At 41.9% G+C, this 21,600-nt stretch overlaps 1 protein-coding gene across 1 annotated transcript in view; it reads right to left on the bottom strand.

Annotated features, from left to right (window-relative positions):
• COL16A1 (collagen type XVI alpha 1 chain) overlaps positions 1–21,600 on the bottom strand; it is a 297,538-nt gene that overhangs the window by 141,127 nt on the left and 134,811 nt on the right. The window contains exons 10-11 of the mRNA XM_032227775.1: positions 18,315–18,350; positions 592–618 (exon numbers count right to left, since the gene is read on the bottom strand). Coding sequence (XP_032083666.1) covers positions 592–618; positions 18,315–18,350 — 63 coding nt within the window. The remainder of the gene's footprint in view (positions 1–591; positions 619–18,314; positions 18,351–21,600) is intronic.

Consider the following 21,600-nt stretch of genomic DNA (forward strand, 5'->3'; position numbering starts at 1 on the left):
AAATACACAAAATTAAAGTATCGTTAAATTATGTATGGGTGCCTGTAAGATCTGCAAGATTAGCAATAATGGAGATACAATGGGTTTATTAAAGCCGGAGAAAGCATTTTAATCTATTTAACCTCCTGGGAAACATTATTGATTTTGGAACCAATCTGCAAAGAATCTGGAACTGTTTGATGTAGTGGAAGTTAGATATTTCACCAAAAAAAATCTAATCAGAGAGAATCAGAAAAGAAAATGGAAAATAGCAATAGGAAAAGCACCTAGACCTGTATACCACTTCATAGTGCTTTTACAGCCCCCTCTAAGCAGATTACAGAGTCAGCCTATTGCCCCCAACAATCTGGGTCCTCATTTTACCAACCACAGAAGGATGGAAAGCTGAGTCAACCTTGAGCTGGTTAGGATCGAGTTGCTGCATTCAACAGAATTAGCCTGCAATACTGCATTCCAACCACTATGCCACCACAAGTAATAACAATTTGGGGGATGGTGGTCAGGTTTTTGCATGGGACAAAAAAAAAAAGAAACTAGGAGAATTCAGGTGCCTCAAGTAGCTGAGATGATCAAGAAAAGGGAGAGACATACCTTCACACCAGGAGGTCCCAGGGTAGCCTGTGGAGGGGGAAAAAAGCAACATGAATACATTTGATGGAGACATCCAGGAAGCAAACCAACTGGCAGAGTGGGAGGAAGAAGCATTTACAACAGATAAGATATGAGATTTGTAAAAGGCCATGTAACTTAACAAGGAACCTCAAAACGAAGAGCTGCCTTTAAAAAGATGGAGGGGACTTCCTTCTTCTTTCCTCCGATGGAAGGATGGAAGAAAAGCAGAGGTAATAGCAATAGCAATTAGACATATACCACTTCATAGTGCTCTACAGCCATCTCTAAGTGGTTTACAGAGTCAGCATAATTTCCCCAACAATCTGGGTCCTCATTTTAGCCACCTTGGAAAGCTGAGTCAACCTTGAGCTGGTTAGGATCGAACTACTGGCAGTTGGCAGAATTAGCCTGCAATGCTGCATTCTAACCATGGGGAGGGAGGGAGGGAAAGAAAGAAAAAAATGAAGGAAGGAATGAAAGAACGAAGGTCAGCAAGAAAATAGCAATAGCACTTAGACTTATATACCACTTCATCGTGCTCTACAGCCCTCTCTAAGCAGTTTACAGAGTCAGCCTATTGCTCCTAACAATCTGGGTCCTCATTTGATCCACCCTGGAAGGATGAAAGGCTGAGTCAAGCTAGGTAAACTATAAAATGGAAATGCAAGTCCATTACAGAGAAGGAAATAGGGATATGGTTGGTTCATCCCAGGGTCCCCCAAAAGGTCAATATTGCCACCCAAAAGTCCATAAGACTATCTAAGGGGTCAATAAATGGCTGGGGGTTGAGGAGGGTGGGGCTGACGTAGCTACGACATGACATGCAATCTTGGAGCTCCAGGATTGCTGTTGATATCTCTGCTGCTGGATGGTCCTTTTGGACCTAAACTGTCCCGTAGAGATGGTGATAGCGAAGGGCACGTCCTGCTGATCTCAGGGGCATCGCAAAGTCCCTGATTGATACAGGAGAAGCTTTTTTCTGGCGAAAGAGAAGCAGCCATTGAAGCTGCAGAAGGTTGGGACAACCCCTGAGCAGAAGAAAAGCAGGAGAGAGAACGTGTCGAAATGGTGAGACAATTTTTTACTATTAGAGAACACCCAAAAAGACTCCAGTGAAGTATCCCCAGCCCTTTTGACGCTCATCAGCGTCATCCTTCCTATGAATGATATCAACTGTTTAGTAAAAGAGATATGTTAAATCTTATATTTTTCACATTCTTAAATATTACCTATCATTGTTAGTATTTATTATCTGTTGTTATTCATGGTGTGATTAAAATAGTATTTAAGAAAGTAACAGAAGAAGACTTATCGAGGAGAGAACCAACATAGAAAGAACTAAGGAGAAATTCCCTGACAGTTAGAACGACTTGTCTCCAGAAGTTATGGGAGCTTCATCACTGGAAGTTTTTAAGAAGAGATTGGACACCTGTTTGTCTGTAATGGTATTGGGTCTCCTGCTTGAGCAAGGAATTGGATTAGAAGACCTCCAAAGTCCCTTTCAACTCTGCTATTCTGTTATATGGATTCTGAAGAACCAGAGATTTGAAAGGGAAGGAAAAAGTTCTTTGCTCCATCTCCTGGTCTAGTGTAGGGCTTATGAGAGCATCTCTAACAGATGGCCAGCCTCTGTAAGAAGACCTTTTGTGAAGGAGACTTGGTCTGCCCATTTCAGAGACTGAAATGGTGAGATGAAATCTGGAGGACTATGGTGAGATATTCCTCCAGATTTCTTGCCTGGACCTCCTTCCTTATAATTTTAATCCTTGTCCTGCCCTCTAGGGCAACAGATTATCATTCTGCTCCTTTTTCTGTGTGATAACCCTTCAGAAATTTGAAGCCCGCTACTGTATCTCCTGTCATTTATCTCTTCTGTGAGCTAAACAGATGAAAGTCCTTTAACTCTTCTTCATGAGCTTAGTGTCCAGATCCTTCACATCTTTGTGTGCCTTTCTCTGAATTTGATCCAGTTGGTCATATCCTTTTTGAATGATGGTGCCTAGATCTGAGCACAATACTCTAAATGAAGTCTAAGTAGGATTGAGTAGATGAGAATGGTTACTTCCCAAAACTTTGACTGTATGCTTCTGTGAATGCTCTCCCAAATCATATGTGCCTTTTTGGCAATTGCATCACTCCACTGGCTCATATGAACTTACAGGAGACCTTTGGGAAATAGGAAATAACAAATGAATAATATTTGCAGAGTTTTTTCTGTTCAATTGTGTCTCCGTCTCTGAGATTGCCTGGATAAGTTCCTGCAGGTTTTGTTGACAAGGATGTTCAGAAATAGCTTGTCCCAGTTTCTAGCCTGATGCCTTGGCCACCAAAGTAAACTGTCTCTTTCTCAGGCTAGGATAGGCTAATTCCAAGAACTGCAGGGGGTTGATAGTAGTGACAACAGAGGAAGTCAGAATGGGGGAAAAACACTTCTTTTTATTTCATTTCTGGAAAATCTGTGGTTGGTTGATTGATTTAGCAGAAAGGAAACTTCTGGCAGGTTCCTGCGTTCATTGACCCTGCAGGAAGGGGGCAATAGTTGTTTGGAGGCAGACTTTCAATTTAGCTGCCAAATCCAGCAAGACAATCTGGGAAGGAAGAAGTCTGATACTCTGCTCTAGCATCCATTACACACACACACACACACACACACACACACACACACACACACACAGCAAGGATACTCTGCACCTCAAAGTCAGCTGTTGGTCCTCATGTCTTAGATGGAGAGTTTAGAGAGGTATCAGCTGGGATGATTTAAGATGAAACCCCTTGTTGTTCATCTTGACCTCTCATGTTACTCAATCTGACATTTCAGCACATTGAGTCTGTCATCTGCACCACTATAACTGTCTGGTTTGGCTCTGCAACCCAACATGACAGACACAGACTTCAATGGATAATTAGAACTGCAGAAAAGACAATTGCTACCATCCTGCCTTCCACTGAGAACCTGTATACTGGCCAAGTCATAAAGAGGGCTGAGAAAACATTTACAGACCCCTCACATCCTGGACATAAATTGTTTCAACTTTTACCCACAAAATGATGCTATAGGGCATGGGTTGTCAACTTGGTCCCTACTGCCCACTAGTGGGCGTTTTGGGATTCCAGGTGGGCGGTAGGGACTTCATAGGTTAAAATTTCCTTTTGAGTGAGTGGGCAAGCGTGAGCACACACATCAATAAACCAACATGCGTGGGCACGTAAACAAGCAAACACATGGGAAGAGGAAGGGGAGGAGTGGAAACTGATAGCAGGGACAGGCAGATAAGTTTTGTTATCTTATAAAATAAAGCGGAGCAGAGCAGTTACAAAATAGGAGAAAGAAAAGTTACAGGCAGGAGAGAATTGTTGTTGGCTAATAATAATAAGTGGGCTAACTAGCTCAGCCTTACTTTTGTACATTGCCCTAAGGAAGGTAAAAAAAAGGAGATAAAAAGGAAAAGATTAAAAAAAATTAACAAAAAGGGAAGAAAAATAGAGAAAAGGGGATAAAATAAAGGAGGAGAGTAAGCAGTGTTTAGTTTGGCTCATAAATTAAGTTTTGTTATCTTATAAAATAAAAGAAAGAAGTAAAGGAAGAAGAAGGAAAAAATAAAAAAGGGAAAAAGATATCCTTGATATAGTGAAATACTATAAGAAAGGTAAAGAAGAAGAAGGCAGGAAAAGGAATTTTGTTTTGATGATGACACTTAATAAAAATTGGCACCTAATACAGCATTGTTTTTGGTGTTTGTAATAAAAGAGAAAAGAGGAGGGAAAAAAGCACTGTGTGGAATGCAGATCAAAACGTAAGAGTAAAAGTAGTTGTTAAATTGTGAAACAAATTTAGAACCCATGTCTGAAAAAAAGAAATATGCTCACGTTCTGCATTTGCGCAAAAACTGGTGGGTGGTAAGGAAATTTTTCCATCAAGAAAGATCCATTAGTGGGCGGTAAGTAGAAAAAGGTTAACTACCACTGCTATAGGGCATTAAACACCAGAACAACTAGACACAAGGATAGTTTTTCCCCAAATGCCATAACTCTGCTAAACAACTAATTCCAACAATACTGTCAAATTATCTACTAAGACTGCATTACTATTATTCTTCCCTTCTTTCCTAGTACCTATCTCTTCCCACTTATGTCTATAACCATGTTGCTCACATCTTTTAAAATTTATATTGTTTCATTTGTTCCCTAATATAGTTTGATTGCTTATTAGTAACCAATGGCTATCACTAAGTGTTGTATCTTATGATTCTTGATGAATGTATTCTATTTTATTTTTCTTTATGTACACCGAGAGCATCTGCACCAAAGACAAATTCCTTGTGTGTCCAATCACACTTGGCCAATAAAGAATTCTATTCTATTCTATTCTATTCTATTCTATTCTATTCTATTCTTTTCTATTCATCTGTCTGGTCCTCCTGCAGTTTCCCCTTTTGACCCTTTTGTCTCTCCCTGGGAGAAGGATAGATAGATAGATAGATAGATAGATAGATAGATAGATAGATAGATAGATAGATAGATAGATACTTTATTTGTATGCCGCCCTTTTCCCTGAGGGGACTCAGGGCGGCTCACAATTCAGGGGGAGGGAGGACAAACAAGTTACAAACATAAAAAACAATACATCATTAAAAAAGCACAACAGTCATACTATTCGAGTGGGGTTGAAATCTTTAGCCCCAGGCCTGTCGGGACAGCCAGGACTTAAGGGCTACGCGGAAGGTCTGGAGGGTGGTGAGGGTACGTATCTCCACGGGGAGTTCGTTCCAGAGGGTCGGAGCAGCCACCGAGAAGGCTCTCCTCCGGGTAGTTGCCAGCCGACATTGGCCGGCTGATGGAATTCGGAGGAGGCCTAATCTATGGGATCTTATTGGCCTAGTGGAGGTAATTGGCAGTAGGCGGTCTCTCAAGTACCCAGATCCAATACCATGAAGGGCTTTGTAGGTGACAACTAGCACCTTGAAGTGCACCCGGAGATCAACAGGCAGCCAGTTGTGTGGATGCCCTACAGGGTGGTGGAGGATTCACAACCCATGGCAGGTGCTCTAGGAAGTCCTCTAGGCAAGCCAACCATCAGCCAGGAAAGCCTACACCACTGCAGACAGATGGTTATCCAACATCTTCTTAAAAACGTTCAGTGTTGGAGCATTCACAACTTCTGGAGGCAAATTGTTCCACTGATTAATTGTTCTAACTGTCAGGAAATTTCTCCTCAGTTCTAAGTTGCTTCTCTCCTTGATCAGTTTCCACCCATTGCTTCTTGTCCTACCCTCAAGTGCTTTGGAAAATAGTTTGACTCCCTCTTCTTTGTTGCAGCCCCTGAGATATTGGAACACTGCTATCATGTCTCCCCTGGTCCTTCTTTTCATGAAACTAGATGTACCCAATTGCTGCAACTGTTCTTCTTATCTTTTAACTCCAGTCCCCTAATCCTCTTAGTTGCTCTTCTCTGCACTCTTTCTAAGTCTCCACATCTTTTCTACATCGTGGCGACCAAAACTGGATGCCATATTCCAAGTGTGGCCTTACCAAGGCCTTATAAAGTAGTATTGACACTTCATGTGATCTTGATTCTATCCCTCTGTTTATGGAGCCTAGAACTGTGTGGCTTTTTTGGCAGCTGCTGCACACGGCTGGCTCATATTTAAATGGTTGTCCACTAGGATTCCAAGACCCCTCTCAGTTCCAGTAGTTCATGTAGTTTCTGTCTTGTGACCTGGTCAACCTTCAAAGAGTTGATAATTCATCATTTCCACTAAGAAATCACAGCCCATCCATACCGACAAAAAGTGGACTCAAATATTTTGCAGAGCTACAGTAGCATACCTCTGCCTATCTTTTTCCCACTGCCAAAAAAGAAAGAATAAATTAACTGACTAACCTTTGACTGCCCCAAGAAAACCAGGTCCTGAGGCAGCTACTTTTGCGAACGCTGTTGCTGGCTGCCCTGAATCAGCTAGAAAGCTCAGGAAAAGGTTTGGTATAACTCTTGAAATGGCTCTTTTCCTTCATTTAAAAAATGCCTGTCAGTCAGAACAGAAGTGTAATTTTATGGGATTGAACCAAAAGGGTTCTCTCTTCCGACCACAACTGCCAGCCAGATGTTTGCAGGAGAACCTCTGTGGGAAAGGTACATTTTTTTTCCTCTCTGTGGCATGGAAGAAAAAGAAGCCATTCATGTCTATGTGGAATACCTCAATCGGTGTTGATCCTGAGCCTCCCCGCCCCAATGGAGAATCAGTGAAGTTCCAGGAAGCTTACTGTATGCAAAAGTCAGAAACTGTCTACGGTGGAAGATTGGATGATAAAATTAACTGAATTTGCAGAAACAGCAAAGGTGACCATTTGATCAGAGCAAAAACAATACAGGAAGTCTTATTTGAACTTTTTGCTGAAAGAAGAGAAGAGCAAACAGATGATTTGGCAATTGGGGGATGAAAAATGAGATGAAGAGGCAGCAGAAAAGTTTTAAGATAGGAAGAAGGGTGGAAGGCACAGTTGTGTGTTTTGTTTGGTTTTCAGATTCTTTCTTGTATTGCTATTTCTTACTTTCTATCTATATTCTTGTTTGTTTTCTCTCCCTCTCCCTCTCTCTCTTCCAGGAACATAAATTACTTAAAAACTTTTTAAAAAGCTGAAAGAAAATGAAAATGTATTTTTGCTAAGAGAAGCATAAAAATGTGTTTATAAAATAACCAATAAACTGTATCATTCCCTACACGGAGTTAACTGTGAAAATCCTTAGAAAACTACAATTGGTCCTAAAAATAAACAAGAAAGTTGATGAGCTTGTAGCATCTATTGGTGAGGATGAACAATATAAATCCAGTAAGGTTGCCCTGTTCTTCTCTATGTTACCAAGAACCCTTAACTCTTTGGGGATATAAGTATCAGGTCACATTCCTTTAGTGCCCATTTGAAGCTTCAACAGCATTGAAAAAAGTGACTTACAACCAGTCCTCACACTTATCTTAACAGATTAACAGAGTTGGAAGGGACCTTATAAATCATCTAATCCAACCCCCCTCCCACTTAAGCAGGAGACCCTACACCATTTCTGACAAATGGCAGTCCTATCTCCTCTTGAAAGCTTCCAATGATGAAGCTCCCACAACTTCCAAAGGCAACTTCTATTCCATTGGTTGATTGTTCTCACTGTCAGAAAGTTCCTCCTTATTTCTAGGTTGAATCTCTCCTTGCTCAGTTTCCATCCATTATTCCTTCTCTGGCCTTCAAGTGCTTTGGAAAATAACTTGACCCCCTGCTCTCTGTGGCAGTCTTCAGAACCTTCTCTTCCCTTTTTAGCTCAAACTTTAATTTCTAATGGATAAGCATTACTCTATATCCTATTAAGGGACGCAGTGGCTAAGTGGCTAAGACACTGAGCTTGTCGATCAGAAAATTCAGCAGTTCGGCAGTTCGAATCCCTAGTGCCACGTAACGTTCCATTATTTGTCCCAGCTTCTGCCAACCTAGCAGTTCAAAAGCATGTAAAAAATGGAAGTAGAAAAATAGGGACCACCTTTGGTGGGAAGGTAACAGCGTTCTGTGCGCCTTTGGCATTTAGTCATACCAGCTACATGACCATGGAGACATCTTTGGACAGTACTGGCTCTTCAGCTTTGAAATGGAGATGAGCACTGCCCCCTAGAGATGGGAACAACTAGCACATATGTGTGAGGGGAACATTTACCTTTACCTTACACCCTATTATGGCAGCATTGGTTTCATTGGAATAAGGGCAAGGGCCTTCATCAAAGGACGCCTCTAAATCAATGGGACTCCCTGTCCATGGCAGCCAGTTTAACAGCCTTTTCTCTCTGGCCTTTCACCGATGGATCACAATATGTCAGGCACTGACTTCATGAATAATAAAATATGTTATCGAATGCATCGTCTGCTGCTTCTGCCTGCTTTAATTAAATACGTTTTTACTAATATGTAATGATATGTGGGAACAATCTTGGGAGATTGATGGAGGCGGGGAGATGCTGCTTAGGCAATGGTCAGATAAGAGTGGGCAATGCTCACAGCTACATAATGGGTGGAGAATGATGTCAGCCTTCCCATGTGAACTGTAGACATGACACACAATCAGATGAGTAAATTCTACTTTACTGTAAGGCTACATTAACAAAATATTGCAAGTCTGAAAGAACAAACCTCCTACCATCACTTTTACAGTCTGAGAACTTGGAAGGGGGTATTTCTCCTGAGGTAAAGCTTGCTCCTGGGGAGGAAAGCTATGGCAAATCTAGAAGATGAGAGCTATCTAGTGGTTAAAGTGCTGGTCAAGAAATGAGGTGACTGTGAGTTCTAGTCATGCCTTAGGAATGAAAGCTGTCTGGCTAGGTTTGGGTCAATCACCAGGAAACAAGGAATTATAGTCCTGTCTTGGGCAGAGGGGGATAATTAGAATAATAATCAAGCCAATAAATTCATCAATGAATGATCTTATCCATTCAATTGTGCCCAATTCTCAGCAATTCTATGGACTCTCTCCACATTTTCTGATCTTGTATGGCTTATTTCAGTTGTTTTATCTTCTGGCTGGTGTTGGCTTTAATGGTGACTGTGTGTTTTGGCAGCCTCATTGACCAGGCTGAGCATAACTGCTTTTTCCAGTGTATATGTTTGCATGACATGACCGAAATAAGTAAAGTGGAATTTTGTGATTTTGCCTTCGGGTGATAGGTCTGGTTTTATACCCTCCAGCACTTGTTTGTATGTCATCTCTGCTGTCCAAGAAATGCACAGGTGCCTTCTCCATCATCACAGCTTGAATGAGTTGATTTTCATTCTGTCTAGCTATTTAATGGTCCAACTTTCACAACCATAAGCAGCTATGGGAAACACGGAACAATCTACATTTAGTTGCCAGGCTGATCATGAGCCTGGGTTCCTTTTCTGCTATAAATGAAAGAGATCAATATGGGATAAAGCCACAGAGCACGTTCTGGTGCTGGGGTGAGAATGGTTCCTCTATTTTTCCTACTGGCTCTGTGGGTGTGGCTTGGTGGCTGTGACTTGGTGGTCATGTGACTGGGTGGATGGGCGTGGCCAAGTAAATGTCCCTTCTTTGCCCTAATGACCTACAAAAAGAAGATATACCAATTATTATACACAAAGCAATAAAAGAGGTACACAAATACTTACATAAGAGCAATAAGACTCGTACTTCTTTTATTGTTTTGGGCATAATAATTGGCATATCTTCTTTTTGAATTTCACCCCTGATCTTTCTACTTGCTTTCCCCAACCTGGTGATTTCCTGGTTGTTATTAAACTACATGTCCCAGCATCCTTGAAATCTCAGGGTTAACGGGAGTTACTGTGTGCCTAATAAAGTAGACAAGAGCTGATAGCTGGGTAGAGTTTGTTTTCCTGTTTGATAAGACTCTTATCTGTGATTAATATGTGTATGTATGTATATGTATGTATGTATATGTATATGTATACATATATACATTATATTTATACATATATACATTACATACATATGTATATGTATATATGTATGTAATGTATACATATATACATTACATACATATATACATTACATACATTACATACATAACATACATATATACATTACATACATTACATACATTACATACATTACATACATTACATACATTACATACATTACATACATTACATACATTACATACATTACATACATTACATACATTACATACATTACATACATACGTATGTATGAAAATTAGGGAATTGTGTCTCCAAGGGTAGACTACAGCCGTGTCAACTCAAAATTGCCATCATTATTTTGGGTCTTTCCTTTAAGTCAGGGGTCTCCAAACTTAGCAACTTTAAGACTTGTGGACTTCTACCATACCTGGTGGGAGTGCACGAAAGCTAAGGCTTTTTGGAACCAGATAAGAAAGTGTTTGGAAGAGATGCTAAATCAAAGGATTGAGTTGAGGCCACAATTATTTTTATTAGGGATCACAAAATAAAATATGGCAAAGGTGGGACTATATTTAATGCTGCCTATTTTAAAGGTGACAAGATTGGTTTTTGCACAAAAACGGAAAAATAAAGAGACTTCCACAGAACAAGAAATAATAAATAAGATACAGACATGGATAGACTGACTCTAAAGCGCAAAGACAAGGGTGAGATGGAACATCATGAAATCTGGGACAATGGTACCGATCAGTGGTGGGTTTCAAAAATTGTTGGAACCTACTCTGTGGGTGTGGCCTCCTTTGTGGGAGTGGTTTGCAACCCATGTGACCGAATGGGAGTGGCTTGCTGCCCATGTGACTGGATATGAACTTAGGAATTAGTCGGTCCAAGTACCTATTCAGAAACTCTGGCACTGAAGCATGCAAGTCTTAAAGCTGTCAAGTTACAAGTTCCTTGTACCCCTAACCCTTTAGGGAAAAAAACTAGGGGTCTTCAAACCTGACAGCTTTAAGACTTGTGGACTTCAACTCCCAAATTCCTTCTCCAGTCATGTTGCGGTGACATCATCTGCGCGGATCTGCTTCATCTTCATATTTTTCACAGGGGGCAGGGCTGCCGCTGAAGATGCCGACGAGCCCCCGCCGCCACCAGAATAACTGCTGCTGCCTCCTCCTCCAACAGCACCACCACATTTGCTGCCAGGTGCTGCAGCTGAGGTGAAGCCGCCAAAGCTCCCTCTGGCGCCCCCGCCTGTGGCAGCAGTGGTGGCCCCTCCCCCTCTGCCGGAGCACCTGAGCTGGGCTCCGTGTTACCCTTGCCACCTCCTCCTCCTCCGCCGTGCTTTTGAGAAGCCATGAGGCCTTTTTTTCCTGCTCCTGCCCCCTCCGCCGCCTTCCTATTGGCTCCTGCGGCCTCATGGCTCCTCAAAAGCATGGCGGAGGAGGAGGGGTAACATGGAGCCCAGCTCAGGTGCTCCGAGCAGAGGGGGAGGCGCCACTGCCATGGGTGGGAGTGCTGGCGGGAGCTTTGGTGGCTTCACCTCAGCCGCAGCATTGGGTGGAAAATCTGGCAGTGCTGTTGGAGGAGGAGGAGGCGGAAGCAGATATTCCAGTGGTGGCAGGGGCTTTGGCGGTTTACTTCAGCTGCAGCGCCAGGCACAAGCAGCTAGGATTGACATAAACATAAACATAAACATAAACATAAACATAAACATAAACATAAACATAAACATAAACATAAACATAAACATAAACATAAACATAAACATAAACATAAACATAAACATAAACATAAACATAAACATAAACATAAACATAAACATAAACATAAACATAAACATAAACATAAACATAAACATAAACATAAACATAAACATAAACATAAACATAAACATAAACATAAACACAAACACAAACACAAACACAAACACAAACACAAACACACAAACACACAAACACACAAACACACAAACACACAAACACACAAACACACAAACACACAAACACACAAACACACAAACACACAAACACACAAACACACAAACACACACTTGTGGTTTTCAACTCCCAGAATTCCCCAGCCAGCATGGAAGAGGGTGTGGGCGGGGCCAACCAGGGGCAATTTTTACCACTTCAAATTGTCCCTATCACCTCTCCCGAGCTGGGCCGAGGTGGTTTTAATTTCACCCCTAGTTTCTCTTCTTCCCTGTCCTCTCCTTTCATAAGCAGAGGAGCAATTTTAGGGCTCGTATCTCCAGCATAGCAGCAGACAGTACCTCAGCCAATAGCCTCCATCTCTTCCAGACATTCTCACATGCAGAAAACCTTTTTCTCATCCTAGGGGAGCTGATTTATGGAGCCATTCCTCCTCTTGCTGCTTCCTAGTGTTTGGCTGCCTGCCCAGCAGCAACCAAACTCAAAACAACCATCAAAAACACTCAAATCAACTTTCTCTATTTTGCTCTGCTAATAAGAAATTGGCATGATGTACAAAAGGAGGGAAGACTTGGGGCAGAAGATTTGACTTCAATGTAGCAGAGAGATACAGTTCAGAAGATTTGTTTAGTTGGCCAGGGGTAGCCTGTTAATGGCTTATTAAAGTCCCCATTTGCTTGGGGCTGCAAAACTGCTCAGTAGGTAGAAATGTGGCTTTGCAGTTGTTTGTTTAACAAATTCAGAAACTGCCTGATGCCAATGCCTCGAGGTGGCTTCCAAGATGATAAAATATTGGATAAGACCAGGATAACCAACTAGGATATGATATGATTGCAGCTGGTGTCACAGTTAGTTTAGATGTTTAGATTGGGTTTGGCTTTTTTTTAAATCCACCTATCAAATCCCTCACAAGGACCAGATGTTGTAACTTGATGGTGTTAAAGGTAATGTAAGCTGTTCCATGTTGTATCGCTGATGTTATTGTTGTTATTATCCAAATTTTGGTCTCTTCTATCTTCCTTTGTTGGCCAGCAGCAGCTATTGAAAATATTGGCTAGCACACAAAACGTCCTGCGTATATCTTTCACCTGATTTCACCCTGGGATCTGAACCTCTAACTTAAAAAAAAACATAAGGGGAATAGGATTCACACATTCCTATACTTTTGGATGCGGGTCTTAATGGAAGGTAAGATTTTGAGTCAGGTAAATGGCCTGGGTCTTTCTCAACTCTTGGAATAAAGATTTCTAACTTGAGAAAATCCCTAGCTCTATAGTAGAGGCCTCACTAGCAGGCAGAGAACTCCAGATTTAATCCCTGATGTAAGGAGAAATTTCCTGACAGTTAGAACAATTAATCAGTGGAACAACTTGCCTCCCAAGGTGTGGATGCTCCAACACTGGAAGTTTTCAAGAAGATGTTGGATAACCATTTGTCTGCAGTGATGTAGTTTTTCCTGGCTGACGGTTGGCTTGCCTACAGGACTTCCTAGAGCACCTGCCATGGGTTGTGAATCCTCCACCTCCCCAGCTCCCTTGGGCATCCACACAACTGTCCTCCCAAGGAGAGACAAAAGGGGTCAAAAGGGGAAACTGCAGGAGGACCAGACAGATGAATAGAATAGAATAGAATTCTTTATTGGCCAAGAGTGATTGGACAAACAAGGAATTTGTTCTACCTGAGGGTAGAACAAGAAGCAATGGGTGGAAACTAATCAACTTAGAACTGAGGAGAAATTTCCTGACAGTTACAACAATTAATCAGTAGAACAGCTTGCCTCCAGAACTTGTGAATGTTCCAACACAGGAAGTCTTTAAGAAGATGTTGGATAATCATTTGTCTGAAGTGGTGTAGGGTTTCCTGCCTAAGCAGAGGGTTGGACTAGAAGACCTTCAAGGTCCCTTCCAACTCTGCTATTCTATTCTATTCTATTCTATTCCAATCTTGTTCCTATTCCTTATTCTATTCTATTCTATTCCTAGCATATCTAAAAGTCTCTTTCTTATCTGAATGCAGGGAGAGTCAATATTAGTCTGTGGCTAATGCTGAACTAAAGGGACACATACTCTGAGTCAGACAAAAAGAAATATTGATGTTGGAAGTGATGAGATTACCATGTTCCCCTACAAGTTCAAGTTGAAAGTCCATATCACCCATGCCTACCAAGACGATCCCAAGTCTTCAGGAAAACCATGAAGGCACCACTTTGTCCCTGAGACTCCCCCTCCACAAATGCCTATGCAACCACTAGGCAGCCACTAGACGTGGAAGGAAAGTGTGCATTGCAATCTCCCTTGCCACTGTCTCCTGTCATCCTTCAGTCGTTGCCATAGCAGTGTTTGCTGACATCTGGAAGCCACCTGAGTGTTCTTCAGTCATCCAGATGTTCTGATGGAGGCAAGCCAGAGAGGAACAGAAGAGGTGGGTGAGGGTGGGAGGATGTGGACAGTCATTTGTGGAAAGCACATGTCCTCAGACATATGAATGTGAGAAATTGCTAGAAGTCAACTTCCAGGGAGGAAGAAGAGAGAAATCTAGGTTCCGGGAAAGAGATGCTTGGCTGGGATGCAGGCACAATTTAATCAATGGATGAATCAATGATCCATTGAGGGTTACAGTTCTGCAGCTGCTGCTAATTCTTTTGAGTCAGCAGAGTCAAGCTGCCAAAAGAGAAAAAAGATCTAAAGATATTGCTGGGTCTTGTGACACTCTGTTTGTGTATGGAGAGGTCCGGTGATTTCACCATTATTCCCAGTAGGTAATGGGATTGCTCAACCTCATTTCGCGTTCAGTTGTAGTCACTTCTTGCTACAACTGGGAGTCCTGACTAGGAGAGGGAGACTCTTTGGAGAAGGGCTGCAGTGTTTTTAATTTGTCTAAGCTGCCCAGCACTAAAATTCTTGAGCAAACTATAAGGTTGCTATAAAACATTAGAGTAAACAAACAACCACCCCCAAAATATGCAATAGTTGATAGACCAGGGAAGATAAAATTATCTAGCCTAGCACAAAAGTGGGCCCTTAAAATTAAACTAGATGCAAAGCTGCCGAAAGCTTAAGCTAATGCTAAACGGACCTCTATTCTCTTTGCTGACTAACTTTATAGGGCAGATGGGCAGCATAAACATTTAATAAGTAAATAAAATAAAATTGTAATAGCAATAGTACTTAGACTTATATACCGCTTTACAGTGCTTTACAACTCTCTCTAAGCAGCTTACGGAGTCAGCATATTGCCCTCAACAATCTGGGTCCTCATTTTACCCATCTCAGAAAGATAGAACACTGAGTCAACCTTGAGCCTGGTGAGATCTGAACTGCCAAATTGTAGGCAGCCGACAGCCAGCAGAAGTAGCCTGCAGTACCGCACTCTAACCACTGTGCCACCATGGCTCATAATCAGTTCCACCATCATCTAAATCCCTCAAGGGTATAAAAAAGGATATATAGGAGATGATCAGGCAGAGCCTGAGGGAGCCAGTCAAGTATGTCGCCAGCCTCGAATCTCTTCTCACTTATAAGAGATCTAAGCCCAGCCTACCTTGAATTCCATTGGCTCTTATCTACTACCAACTTGCCTTGACTGTTAGCAATTCAGATTTTTGTAGAGAGCATTGGCACACAATAAATCTGCAGTCCTTTGAACTGCCTTGCTTCTGATTTATTGTACCTGACAGGGCAAGTGATATCAGTTGAGTTATGGCATTATTGTGAGGGGGATGGGCAATAAATAAATAAAGTTACTGTGCAAATGACAACAGTTATGCATGTTATTTGTAATTACACAGAGAAAGTGAATTGAGAGAGGGGCCTTTTCAATGGATTGGATCCCTATGCCCACTTTGGACAGTGGGCCCCCTGCAGCCAAGTCACCCTGGTGGAAAATCTGGAGGAACAACCACTAATGTTGAACAAAGACTTTGGGCAGAAAAGAGTTCCAGGGCTCTAAAATCAACACCAAGAACTTACACTGGGGCAGAAAACATACTGGAGACCCACACAGCTACATTTTCTTCATAGCATCTTTGAAAAGGAAGGATGTATCTCACAAAACTATTATAAAATACAGAGTGAAGGAAAAGCTTGAAGACTGGAACTGATAAATGCTCATGAGAAATGTTTGGTGTTTGAGCATCGTTATTGGATAATACGTATTTACAGTGAAAATTCAAATCGTCAGGACTACATGAAGTATATGCAAGAATATTGGAAGAACTTGCCAATGGTTCGGTCAAACCTTTATATATTATCTTTAAGGAATTCTGAAGAAGGTGAGAGATGATGGAAGATGGTGTACAATTTCCCTATCTCTCAAAAGGGAAATGAAAGAACCAGGGATTGTGGCACTCCTTTCGGTTCCACCACAAATCCGTGAAGCCCTTATCCGCGGAGACATAAGCGCGAAGACTAATTTGCGCCGTTCAAAGCGCTAAGGAAAAACGCGACCTTACCGCGATGACATAATCGCGGAGGGCAAATCCGCGCATTCCCAAGCACTCAGTACCCTAAACCTAACCCTAAACCTAACCCTAACCCTAACCCTAACCCTAACCCTAAACCTAACCCTAACCCTAACCCTAAACCTAACCCTAAACCTAACCCTAAACCTAACCCTAAACCTAACTTCATTTTTGCTGAAAAAGTTCGCCATCACTGGTATAAGATCTCCTGCCTTGGGCAGAGGGTTGGACTAGAAGACCTTCAAAACCCTTTGATTCTACGAAATTCTTGAAAAAGCATGGCAAAAATAATCACCGAGATTGTTCTACATCAGAATGCAGGAGATGGAGTAATTATATAGGTTTTGATTCAACAATAGGCAAAAACTTTCTAATAGTAAAAATAATTTGGAACTCAGCACCAAGGGAAGTGTTGGACTCTTTCACAAAATGTATTTAAGCTGAGGCTGGGCAGCCATCTGTCAGAAAACCTTTAATTTGGATTTCTGTGTGGAACAGTAGGTTTCACAGGATGGCATAAATGACCCCCTTTGACTCTGTGAATATGTGAATGACTGGCTAATTTCCCTTAATGGTCAATGAACATCTGTTCTGGAATTGCATTGCATTAGTAATTGATCATTTTCCCCTCCCCCTGCCAACCCCCTCCCAAGTTAAAGCTTGGGTTTACTTTCCATGCCTTCTCTCTAGAGTTGCCATTCTTCCTTTGATCCTGTGTCTTGCTTTAAGCTCCACCCTGAAGCAAACTCATTAAGCAGGAGAAGACTTTCTTGGAGGACTGTAAGCAATGACAGGACCTTGGAACAGCTGCTAAGAAGACAGGCTGAAAGACAGTGGCCAATTATCTTGCTTTTTAGAGAGGAGGAGCACTAATATTTTGTGCTGCAAGCCCTAACATAGGTTAAATGAAAATCTTTTTCATTACCAAGCCATCTTCTGCAGGCCCATTAGTCTAAAAATAATAAGAATTCCTTGGAGCAACCCAAAATTGTTCTGCTCTTACAGTAGACTTGCCAGGAAGAAAAACTTGTCAACATTAAGAGCTTCTGACTCAGAAATCGTTTCTGACTTCATTCCAAGCATATGAAGATTAGTTAGGGTTGACTCTCCCCTATCTTCATTTTTATTGTTTACTCTTATAGTCTCATTTCTGGCATTGTAATCAGTGTCTGTCCCCAGGTTCTGTAGGCCATGATTTGAATTTAACCCTAGTGGGACAATTGACAGCTGTTCCAAATATTCTGATGGCCACAGTCACAAAACCAGGATTGTTTCAATCTACTATTTGCCTGAATTAGCCTCAGATGGTACAGAGTCTCCTGCTTGAACAGGGGGTTGGACTAGAACACCTCAAAGATCCCTTCCAAGTCTGTTATTCTACTTATCTATTCTACCTCTGCCTTCTTGAGCCTTCACCTATCTTCTGTCTTGTCCCACCAAGAATTTCCATATGATTCCAAGTGATTCTTTTGGCGCACATCTTCTCTACTCTCTGCAACAGTGTTTCTAAACTTTAAAATGGGTGGACGTCAACTCCCAGACTTCCTCAGCCAGCTTGTTGACTGAGGAATTCTGACAGTTGAAGTCCACTCATCTTCAAGTTGCCAAGATTGAGAAACACTGCTTTAAGGTCCCAATTTTCAGAATTCCTAGCTAGCTAGCATGGACAAGGACCATGCTAATTGAAAATGCTGGAGCTTGATAGGTTATAAGTTGAGGACTTATAAGGGAAGGACCACTGTTAAAAAGCCAAACACTGCATATTGAAATTATAAGTTCACTTGAGTGCCAGTTCAAGCTAACATTCAAGGGAGATCACTTCCCTTCATTCAAAGTTTGTTGGAATCTCAGAGTGACAGGAACATCAAACTCTTACTTACATTTGCATATGATGACCCCTTCTCACATGGAGGACACTGTAAAAAAAGAAAAGAAAAGCAACAATCATGAAACAGGAAATGATCCAAATGGAGTTACTGCAACATTCAAAGCTTATACAGGTAATCCTCAACATACAACCATTCATTTAATGACCATTCAGTCACAACAGAACTGAAAAAAAGAGACTTATGAGCATTTTTCTCACTTGCAGCATCCCGATGGTCACATAATCAAGATTTGCACGCATAGCAACTAGCTTATATCGATGGTGGTTGCTGTGTCCCTGGGCCATTTGATTACCTTTTGTGATCTTCTGACAAGCAAATGGGGAATGGGGAAGCCAGATTCACTTTACAACTGTGCTACTAATGTAAAAAGTGTAGGGATTCAGTGAACCACTAATGCAAGAAAGATTGTAAAATGGGTCAAAGCTCTTTGGGGTCAGTTGTGATTGTCAGTCTAGGACGACCTGAATTGACTCCAAAGAAAAATTAACCGGGCTACTTGGCCTGCATATCCTTGTGATTTTGAGTGATCTTTGGTGGTTACTTAAAACTTTTGCCTACTTCAGGATACATCTATGGAGATTCTCAGTCATCCAGGGCATGGTTGACCCATAGGTGCTTTTTCAAATGGCAACTGCAGTTTGTTTTTCCTTCAAAGCATTTTGCTTCTCATCTAAGAAGATTCTTTAGTTCTGATTGAATGGTGGAGGATGGAAGGATTCACATTCCTTGCAGTCATCTGGTTATTAGCACTCTTTATGAGAATTGTTGAGGCCACTTGGAGGTTGATCTGTGTCCTCAGGGTCACCTTAATAGTGCAAGTGGGTGTGGAGCCTTCTTGGAACTGCTGAAAGGACTGTGTTGTAGACAGGAGATAAAAGGTAAAGGTTCCCCTTGCACATATGTGCTAGTTGTTCCCAACTTTAGGGCCCCATGCTCATTTCCGTTTCAAAGCCGAAGAGCCAGCACTGTCCAAAGATGTCTCCATGGTCATGTGGCCAGCATGACTAAATGCCGAAGGTTCACGGAACGCTGTCACCTTCTCACCAAAGGTGGTCCCTATTTCTCCTACTTGCATTTTTCTACTTGCATCTACTTTCGAACTGCTAGGTTGGCAGAAGCTGGGACAAGTAATGGTAGCTCACTCCGTTACACAGCACTAGGGATTTGAACCGCCGGACTGCTGACCTTTCTGATCAACAAGCTCTGCGTCTTAGCCACTGAGCCACTGTGTCCCTCAAACAGGAGATAGGTGGTGTCATATCCATCTCCCTCTGTTGAGAGAAAGATGTTCACTCTTAATGTAGATGGCCTCTTTGACCCCACTTTCAAGCCAAATCCTTTCATCTTCCACCATTCAGTCATAACTGAAGAAGCTTCTTTTTTAAATAAGTTTTTTTATTTTTATTCTCTTATATATAGTTACAGGTATACATTCACATAGTTATTGTTCTTGTTTATCTTTATCACTTTTACGTATTTGTTTTTCCATATAAAAGATTAAAGTATACAATCTGGGTTGTTTTGCTTACCATCCTGTGCATCTATTTTGTATTGTCACCACCCTACTTTTTCTTTTCTTTTCACTCTCCCTCCCTTCTCTACTATCTTCCTTCCTCCTCCCCTTACCTTTTCCTTCTTCCCTTGCCTCTCCCCTACTCCTCTCTTCCTCCTCCTCCTACCCTCTCTCCTTCTCTTTCTAAACCTCCCCTCCTTCTTCTCCTTTGCTCTTCCTTCCTTCTCTCCCCTTTCCTCTCTCCTCCTCTCAGGACTGAAGAAGCTTCTTGAAGAAGCAAAACATTTTCAAGGAGAAACAAAGTCCCTTTGCCTTTTGAAAAAGCATCTTTGAGACATACTTGAGGATATGCAAGCCAGCAGCCCTGCTCAGTTTTTTAAAAAAAATATAAATCTCTGCATTTAAAGCCTTAGATTATTTGGGGCAATGTCCCAATTTATTGAGCCTCTTATTCCATTCCTTCGTTTTAGAGCAAATTGTCTTTTATATAAGTCCTAAAAAGCTACTGTGATGGGAAGCCCCCCTTCTTTTCCTCCTCCTCATGCAGACGTATTTTGCCTTTTAGAAGATCTGCAGTCATCTTGCCTAAGGAGCTGTTTCCCCTGATAAAATATTGTGCCCCCTCCCCAGTTTTTTTTCAAAAAGGATGTCTGTTGCATAATCCATTCCTAGAGGCATACAAATGTACAGGAACTATTAACTGGCCATTCACCTATGAACCACAAGGGCATTTTATAATGGGTGCTAAAATAAGAATAAAAATAAAATCTAAGCAATCAGCCTTGGGCAGTTTGAGCACTTTTTAAGATGGTCCACTGAGTGGAAGCCCCTGGGTCAACATAATAATAAAAAATAAAACACATTACTTTATGAAATGTTTCACTTGAATCCCATTTTTTCCCCTTCCTAGGTATGAAATGTGGGCAACTTAGCCTGTTGCTAAGTTCCTGAAGGCTCCTTTCTTGGGGAGTGGTACCCGATTCAGTGGGATTCAGTAGGATGGCTCTGTTAGAGATCTCATGACAATAACTTGGTTGTCTGCAAGGCAACATCTCTGTTTCCTGGCCAGATTCTGGTTGCAGCTAAAGGGACATATGTGAGAAACGAGGCGGTGTGGTTTAGCCACAGTTTCCTCCCAACAAACCAGTAAAGTGGAAGATTGTCCCCAAGGGAAGGGAAGCTGCCTAGAAGCCAAAACCAGAACTTCAGAGGGAAAATTTTACTACCCTAAGAAGAATGTGGAAAGTTGGACCACAAGGAAGGCTGAGCGCCAAAGAATGGAGGCCTTTGAACTCTGGTGCTGGAGAAGACTCCTGCGAGTCCCTTGGACTACAAGGTGATCAAACCGGTCAGTCCTAGAAGAGAATCAACACTGATTGCTCTTTAGAAATCTAGATCCTGAAGAGGAAACTCAAATACTTTGGCCACCTAATGAGAAGGAAGAAGGACTCCCTGGAGAAGAGCCTCATGCTGGGAAAGATTGAGGGCAAAAGAAGGAGGATGACGACAGAGAATGAGGTGGCTGCATGGAGTCACTGAAGCAGTAGGCATGAGCTTCAATGGACTCCAGAGGATGGTAGAGGACAGGAAGGCCTGGAGGAATGTTGCCCATGGGGTCACAATGGATCAGACAGGACTTCACAACTAACAACAACAAAGAAGAATTTTAAGACTTGGGGACTTCAGCCTGGCTGTCTGAGTAATTTTGAGCACTGAAGTCCACAAGTCTTAAAGTGGCCAGGTTTGGAGACCCCTGGCTTAGAG

Source organism: Thamnophis elegans, chromosome 12 (genome assembly GCF_009769535.1).
Source record: "Thamnophis elegans isolate rThaEle1 chromosome 12, rThaEle1.pri, whole genome shotgun sequence".
Lineage (NCBI taxonomy): Eukaryota > Metazoa > Chordata > Lepidosauria > Squamata > Colubridae > Thamnophis > Thamnophis elegans.